At 44.4% G+C, this 8,880-nt stretch overlaps 2 protein-coding genes across 2 annotated transcripts; one reads left to right on the forward strand and one right to left on the reverse strand.

Moving 5' to 3' along the window:
• Positions 1–925: 925 nt before the first annotated feature.
• Positions 926–2,651, forward strand: AK88_02664 (uncharacterized protein; the record flags this gene model as incomplete). Its single annotated transcript, XM_012480289.1, has 3 exons — positions 926–1,942; positions 2,132–2,278; positions 2,424–2,651. 3 exons carry the CDS (start codon positions 926–928, stop codon positions 2,649–2,651), a joined length of 1,392 nt encoding a protein of 463 aa, XP_012335712.1.
• A 733-nt stretch (positions 2,652–3,384) lies between these two features.
• AK88_02665 (uncharacterized protein) lies at positions 3,385–6,332 on the reverse strand (the record flags this gene model as incomplete). The annotated part of the gene is made up of 2 exons (XM_012480290.1): positions 3,385–5,546; positions 5,600–6,332. 2 exons carry the CDS (start codon positions 6,330–6,332, stop codon positions 3,385–3,387), a joined length of 2,895 nt encoding a protein of 964 aa, XP_012335713.1.
• Between the last annotated feature and the right edge of the window lie 2,548 nt (positions 6,333–8,880).

The raw sequence follows: 8,880 nt of genomic DNA on the forward strand, positions 1-8,880 counted from the left end.
TTTTTTTTTTTTTTTTTTTTTTTTTTTTTTTTTGTTTTCTAACGGCAACACAGCAACAGTGCATGGGTTTTCCCCCCCCGTGGGATTGAGAAGCGGAGGGCGGCTACGTAGTTAAGCAGTTACTCGTTTCGACGCGGATGCGTGACGGCGCTGCCCGTTGCACATGAGCGACAACTTGCGCCGTCTGGCGGCAGTCGTGGGAACGAACCAAATAATTAGCTTCACACATGCGTATATAAGCGCTTAACTGAAATGAAAAATGGATTGACCCGATTTGCTTGACAACCTTTGGGGGAACGGTGCGCACCGGTGGGAAATATATATCACTTATATATATTTTTGGTCCCTACTGGGCAGATACAACTTTCGTATATCCTTTCATCTCTTCTTCCATCGTGTACTGACTTGCATCCCCCCACCCACTTGACTGAAGCGTGCACGTGGTGTTCCGCTTCACCGCTCTGAGCTGCTCAGTTTGGCCCATCGCGTGGGAAAACAAGTGTCAGTGGCTTTTCCTCCCGCCCTACGTTGGCAATTTTTTTGTAATTCTTTTTTTTTTGCCTTTTTAGGGGGCCCACTTTTGCGGGGCACATTTTTTGTATTTTGTTTTTTTTTTTTTCCCCCATTGTTTGAACCCGCCCGTAAGCAGAGATTGCTGAGGTGATTTTCCAAAAGAGGGGTGGGATGGTGGGCCTTCCCCCGAATAGCAAAAGGGAGACGAGGCGTGTGAGGGACAGTAAGTTCGGATGCTACACTGAGTCGTTTCGTACAATTGCGCGGGTGGCATCATCGCAGCGGTAGCGCTTTGGTGTGTATGTAATAATCCACTGATGCGTAGTTGGCCTGAAACCCTGTGCCGCTCACGGCTCACCGCTCGCTGCTCAGCGCCCGCCGCTCACCACTCACCCCTGGCCGCACCTAAAACATGGTAGTGTCGCAGTTCTACATCCTGTCCCCGCGGGGGGACACGATTATCAACCGAGACTTCCGAGGAGACGTATCCAAAGGGAGCGGGGAGATGTTTTTTCGCAACGTCAAATTGCACAAGGGAGGAGATGCGCCACCCATCTTTTACCTAAACGGAATTCACTTCACTTATTTAAAAAACAACAGTCTGTATTTCGTATTCACATCTTTGTTTAATGCATCTCCTAGTTATATCCTGGAGTTGCTCTACCGAGTGGTTAAAATTGTGAAGGACTTTTGTGGTCACATAAATGAAGAAGTCATTCGAGCTAACTTTATTTTAATATATGAAATTGTCGATGAGATAATCGATTATGGGTATATTCAAAACAGTAACACAGAAAGCATTCGTCATTTGATTCACAACGAGATTAGTGCAACATCTGATGTGGGTATGGGTGGTGGTAGTGGAGGTACTTCCTCTTCTAGTGGTAGTAGTATCACTGCTGGGGGAGTAGCCAGTGCAGTAGGAAACACCGTTGGAAATAGCATCACGAGTATTAGCAAGAGTACAAAGAAGCTAGCCAACCTCTCCAATTTCAGTATGAAAAATTCAAACACATTACCATCCAATGCTTCTCAAAAACCAATACAATTAAATGAAAAAAAAAATGAAATTTTTATCGACATTGTTGAAAAAATTAATCTGATTATGAATTTTAAAGGAGAAATTATTTATTCTTATGTGGATGGAGTAATTCAAATTAAGTCTTATCTGCAGGGAAACCCTTACATTAAAATTGCTCTAAATGACGACCTGTATATAAAAAACCTGCACTCCGACAACACCAATAATGTTATAATTGACGATTGTAATTTTAATCACTTGGTTAATTTATCGCAATTCGAACGAGACAAAATTCTTTCTCTTTACCAACCAGATGGGGAGTGCATTCTTATGAACTATCGGATTAACAATAACTTCAAGGCCCCCTTTCGCCTCTATGCGAGTGTCACCTACGGCCCCAACCACACGGTAGGGCAAGTTCGCGGCGGAGGAAAGGCTTATGTGTAGGAGGGGCTGACGAGTAATGCGTCTTTTGTGCTGCATATGTAACCGTGTAACCCGTTTTCCCCCCCTCCCTCATCTCTACCCGCGTGACCACTTCTTATATAACCACAGGTCGAGCTGTGCATCCGCATTCGTCTGGACATCCCTTCGCAGTACACCTGCACGAACGTGTTCGTCAACTGCAATCTGTGCAAACACATAACCAACGTGCACCTGGACCTGCACAGCGCCTCAGACCTCTTCTCAGCGCAATACATCGCGAACGAGCACCGCCTGCTGTGGACCATAAAGAAGTTCAAGGTTCGTTTTATCCTCTTCTCGCGCGCGTGTGTGCGTGTGTGTGTGCGTCGCATATGAGGGGCTCCTGCCTGAACCGTAATCACATCACCACCCATTTGCGCCGCATCATTTCCCCCCCCTCTCAACCACTCCTTTCCCCTCATAGGGCGAGAGCGAACACAGCATACGGTCGAAGATAACTCTGAGTCCCGGGTACACATTCTCCAAGCGGGACTTCGGCCCCATCTACATGCTCTTTGAAATTCCCATGTTCAATTTATCAAAGCTCAGAATCAAGTACCTGAGGATAATCGAGAATTACAAGTCGAGCAATACGCACAGGTGGGTGAGATACATCACGCAGTCGTCTTCGTATGTCTACCGCCTCCACTGAGGCAAGCACGCACTTGTGCGACATGTACGTGTTGCAACCATGTGAAGTAGTCGCAGTGCGCCAACGGCGTGTGCAGGTGGAAATGTCCTTTTTGGTCCATTTTTTGTGCTACTTTTTTTTTTTTATTTATTTTCTTTCCCGCCCACCCTGATATCACAATTCGCTTTGGTGAAAAAAAAAGGCGCTGTTGTCAAGTGGGAGGAAACACACCGCCATGTGTACGCTCCTCTATGAGCTGAGTTGCTCAAACTAAGATCATTTTGAATGTTACTAATTAATGTGAAGTTTTTAAAAAAAAAAAAAAAAAAAACTGAACATACAAGAAAAAAGGGTTATCGATTTATACATAATACGATAAGCTTCCCCATTTGGTTAGTATTGCTTCTGGGGCGGAGCAAAAGGGGGGGACTGATTAAAGCATGAAGGTATCACAATGCATATGTAAAGTGGGCGAGGGGGTTGACGATGCTCCCCCGATTTGTTCACCCACAAAGAAATGTTGTCAAGGCGCAGCCGGAAAGCGCACTGATAAGGGGACAACCCGCTTCCCCCACCAACGGCCGGCGCACCTCCTTTCCACGTCGATGTTGATGAGGTAAATGCGATGCGACTAAAGGGTAAACAAAGCCAAGCTTGTGGTGTCTTCATCTCCATCCGTCTCGTTGACCGCACCGATCTGCTGCCTGACCACTTAATGAAGTTCCAAAAAAAAAAAAAAAGAAAAAAGTTCACCTCAGCGGGGGGTGCCCACGTGAGAAACCTTGTTGTTCTTATTTCCGTCATCGGAATTTTCCCCAGCGCCCTCCTCGGTGGGCCCCTTTTTCTCTGTGACGTGCTGCTCCGCGAAGGCTTCGTTTGTTTTTCCCATCTGGGCCGTGCCGTCCGTGGATGTCTCCGCCTCGCCGCTAGCATCATCTTTGCCCATTTCACCTTTGCCCATTTCGCCTTTGCCCATTTCGCCTTTGCCCGTTTCACCTTTGCCCGTTTCACCTTTGCCCATTTCACCTTTGCCCATTTCACCTTTGCCCATTTCACCTTTGCCCATTTCACCTTTGACCACTTCGCCCTGACCTGACGCGACCAACTTGTACGGGTTAGCCTTGACAAACTTCTCGTAGGTGGACTTGACCGGGTAGGGGCGCTCTCCAATACACTGCACAATGTCGTGGTAGGAGATGGTCTCCTTGTGGAAAAGCAGGTCTGCTAATTTGTGAACATGCTTTTCATGTTTAAGCAAAATGGACTTGACTCGATTGTACTGAGTCTCAATGAGACTGCGCACTTCATTATCTATTAGGTGCGCTAGGCACTCCGAGTGCGGTCTGTAAAAGCTATACTCGCTAGAGGAATTGGGTTGAAATGAAACAAGACCTATTTCTTTATTCATTCCATATTGAGAGACGTATGAATAGGATAATTGAGTGACTTTATTTAAATCGTCAATTGCTCCGGTTGTAATGCGCCCAATAAATAATTCTTCAGCTGCCCTCCCACCTAAAATAACAGCCACCTTGTCCAATATAGCATCTTTAGAGAAAAGCATAATTTCTTCCGACAGATGTTGTGAGTAACCCAGGGCTCCATTACTTCTAGGTAAAATTGAAACTTTTAAAACAGGGTCTGCATATTCTAGTAGCCACCCGATAAGTGCATGTCCTGTTTCGTGATAAGAAATAATTTTTTTTTCTAATGGGGAGATGAGGGATGACGATTTTGGTAATCCCCCAATAACTCTCTCTATGGCTGATTCGAAATCTTTCACCTGAACACCGACCATGTTAGATCTCCTAGCACATTGAATGGCTCCCTCATTCACCACATTAGCAATGTCTGCACCGACGAAGCCTGGAGTTAGAGAAGCTAAAAGGTAGCTAATGTTCTGTATATCCAATGTGTGATCTAATTTTAAATTTTTTAAATGTACTTGAAAAATTTCAGATCGTTCATTAATATCAGGTTTGCTTATATGAACAATTCGATCGAATCTTCCTGGTCTGGTAATGGCTGGGTCCAGAATATCCACTCGGTTAGTGCCTGCCAAAACTACTACTTTGTCATTGGCAGTATGAAACCCATCCATCTCCACTAACATTTGATTCAATGTATTTTCTCTTTCATCATTTCCTCCACCTGCGAAGCCACCTTTCGACCTCTTCCTACCCACTGCATCAATTTCGTCAATAAAAATTATGCACGGTGCATGTTTTCTTGCTTGAGCAAATAATTCTCTCACTCTGGAAGGTCCAATACCAACAAACACTTCAATAAAATCACTTCCACTTATGTTAAAAAAAGGTACATTGGCTTCCCCTGCTACAGCTTTAGCTAATAATGTTTTTCCTGTTCCAGGGGCACCACACAGCAAAGCCCCTTTAGGCATTTTAGCCCCTAATGCTTCATACTTTGAAGGGGCTTTTAAAAAGTCGACAAATTCCATAATCTCTTCCTTGGCTTGTTTCATCCCAGCGACACTTGAGAATTTCACATCCGTCTTCAACTGGTGTTTACTTATAGGATTCATTTTATTCATTTTGAATAATTTGTCCATACCACTGCCTGCTACATTTTTTAAAGTTATTTTTTGAAAAATGAAGGCAAATAATAAGAAGAAAAGTATTGTGGGGACATAACTCTTCACTTCATTCAATACATTTGTTTCATTTGTATACTGAACTTCAATTATTTGATCATTCTGTATATTCATTTGTCTTTGAATATGCTCGACCTTGCGCTCAAAGGCATCACTATTTCCTATACGAAAGCTCACGTACTTCTGATGATACTTGGTCATGCCATGAACGTTCAGGTATGCCTTCACATAATCTTTATTAATGAGCTTTATTTTATCTACGTACCCCTTGGACAGGTAATTCATAAAAAAATCGTTTTGTGTGACTTCGTTGTATAATCCATTTGAATCCACAAACAGGAAAAAGAATAAAAGTAACATGAAGAAAAAAAAAAAAAAAAATTGTCAAACCTTTTGTTATTCTTCTCTTCATCAGGTTTTAACGAATTGGACGATGAGGGAGAAGATGAAGAAGAAGAAGAACCTTCCTCTTTTTTTTTATTTGTCTTTTCAAAATTTTCAAATCCTTTAGGTGCCTTGGAAAGGTACATTTGAACCAGCTGGTGGAACTTCCTTCTGTTCTGCTGCAAACCGACTGCTAACTGTTCATATTTTTTCGGGTTAAAAAATGCATGGTGGGCGGCGAGGAACGAGTTGTGCAAGCTGCTCCTCTTTCGCCAATCGCCACTGGGCAAATTCCCTTTGTCAAAGTGCGCTGGGAGAGTAGTCTCTTCTCTTGTGAAATGCTCCTCGTGGGTCTTCCCCTCGTGAGGGAACACAGCCCCGCTCCTCCCATTTACCTGCAACAAACGCTGTGCTGCCTCATGCAGTTTGGGCAACTCCCCCTTTTTCAGACCCCCCTCTCGACAACAGATCCTCATGTATTTTTTCAAAACGTGCAGCAGCCTTCTCGCCCCTTTGCGGTTACCACCACAAATGCCGTTTCTTCCTGCGACATTTACCTCCACGGCCCCTCCAACATGAGGAACATTTAAAAGCGACCCCAGGTACCTCCTACACGATAAGACCTCTTCCACTGGGCCCCTCCGGCCCATCACCCCACAATTGTAAATACCCCTAGTGGTTCTCAGAAGCATTTGCACCCTGCTCATTATGACGTACTTAAAATTGTGAGGCCTGATCTGGGTCTTGGTGTTGTAGTGGAGGGGGGCAGAGATAATACACAGCTGCACACACAGAGGGGCGTTAAACAAATTGGGGGCACACTTCTTATTCTCTGTATTGTCCGTGCCCCCGTGTTTTTGCCCCCTCTCTTTATATTTTCCACGTCTGGTGTATTTGATCACACAACCCCTGTTATATCTTTTTTTGCGTAGCGCCCCTCCCCTCTTCGAATGGTACTATCTCTCGCGAGGCACTCCACTCAGGGAAAAAGGTGCTTTGGAGCCAAAAGAAGCGGCACTGGCGCAGAACACAGCCGCACGCGAAAATACTCCGCCGCGCTTCTTCTTCTTCAGTCCATCCCGTCTGCCGTTTGGCACTCGCCACGTGGGTATCAAGTAGGGGGGGGAGGCTATACTGGCGGCGGCGTGGTTGAGAATGTGTTCACACGACACCACGGTGGCCCTCTAAACTAAACGGAAAGCTTCAATTCCTCCCTAAAGCACTTGCGCAGCGAGGCCAACTGTGTCAAACGCGCCAGAAAAAGTCCCTCAATCTTCTCCACTTGCCACTGGGCCCCCAGCGCGTACGTCCCACTAGGGAAAAAGCCTGTAGGTACGTGTTTGCGCGTCCCCTTCGGTCAAGCGCCCAGGGGGAGGAAGGAAAAAAACGTAAAAAAAAGGGAGGAAAAAAACGTAAAAAAAAGGGAGGAAAAAAACGTAAAAAAAAGGGAGGAAAAAAACGTAAAAAAAAGGGAGGAAAAAAACGAGAAAAAAAAGGAAGAAAAAGAAGAATGGCAAATAAAAAAGAGAACAAATGGGGAAGAGAAAAAGAAAGGCCAGCCAAGCATAGGGGTGGGGAAAAAACGGAGAAAAAAAAAAAAAAAAAAAAAAAAAATATGCATATCACAACATATAATAACTTCACATCAAATCGCTGCATAATGACGCTGCGTTGCGTTGCACTGTGTGATGTGAGGGGCCCGACTACTATGGTGAATTTCTGGAGCAAGTTCACCTCCCCGTGTTGTCATCTTCTCCCTTTTGTTTTTCCTACAAGGGCAAGTACAACGTACCGCTATGAACACAGAGAGGAGGAACCCGTTGTGCATTGTTTTTTTTTTTTTTTTTTGTAAAAAAGGTCACGTAAGGCTTACATGTATAAAAAACGGCTGCCTCCCATTCCCGCAGTTATATATGTATGTGAAATAACCGTACGTTGATGAACCCCTTACGCATGTGCAACTTTGGAGCAACAAGTCACACTACTCCCCCTGAGGCAACAGACCAGAGAATACGCCATGCATCATTCCTTTGTGATTGAACCAGAGGGGGAAACTTTTGCAGCTCTCCCCAAGGTAGTAAAATATAGACTCTCCTACTTCGCAGTGACGATGCGGATTGAGCCGGTTTGAGGGGCTACTCAGGGTTCAGGGTTAAATGACAGAACGAATTCATTTTGGAAGTCTTCCAATTGTTTGAGGTGCTTTGGGTGTGGGTTATAGAAGTCCACTGGTTAAATGTACAGAAGACATTTCTTCCCCTTTTTATATTACATTTTTCACGCTGTTAAAAAAGGTATCCTTATGGACCCCTCACATTGCCTCTACAACGTTATGATGTAAAGTCCGTGTTATACTTACCCTTTGGAGGGTCCAATAAGGGTACCACATTTTTCTTTTTTTTCTTTTTTGCCTTTTTTTTGCGGAACACATTTTGTCTACCCCCGGGCAGTTTTCGTACGCCTAACAAAGTGAACCACTTGAAGGAACAACATTTGGTGGACAGCAAAAAAAAAAAAAAAAAAAAAAAAAAAAAAATCTGTCCTTCTTCGTCACCCCCAGGGGAAGGAAGTTTTGGGGAGGCAGAGGTACTCGCAGGGAAAAAACACACATTTGGGGGAGGGGCCCATCGCGCTGCCTTTAGCACAGTGAGGAGATTCTACGACAAGGTTTCCATTTGCGAGGAAGGCTTCATTTGTGGGGGCTTGCCCCAATTTGCATCACTCCGCTGAAGCGTGGCGGTAAAAAGCGTAGCGGTAGAATTCCCCACACCATCACCACCAGCCTCCCCGTGACATGCGAGAGCGCTGGAAATGAACTGAGCGCATTCGCCTAGGAATACTTTTACACCCGTCATGCCAGTGTAACGTGGTGGAGGAATGGGGGAACCCCTGGTATAGGTCATGTACCCAAGTCCACCAGCCCATATATGTGCGTAAGGGAACATTCCTGTGTACATGAATACTGATATTTGTAAGTACGCACAAATGTGTACGTGGGTTCCTTTTTTTTTTTTTTTTATTTTATTTTTTTTTTTGAGAAATGGCGCATGCGTAAGGGAAGGGGGACCGTCCCCGCAAAAAAAGTGTGAATGGCTGTGTAGCAAGCGGAGAAAAAATTATAAACGACATGGAACAACAGTGGGAAAAACAAAAAATGAGAAAAAAAAAAAAAATGTGAACAGAAAGCGAACGAAAAAAGTTAGCAAAATAGCAGACTGTGTTTCTTTTTTTTTTTTTTTTTTTTTTTTTTTTTTT

This window comes from Plasmodium fragile (assembly GCF_000956335.1).
Source record: "Plasmodium fragile strain nilgiri unplaced genomic scaffold supercont1.27, whole genome shotgun sequence".
Classification (NCBI taxonomy): Eukaryota; Apicomplexa; class Aconoidasida; order Haemosporida; family Plasmodiidae; genus Plasmodium; species Plasmodium fragile.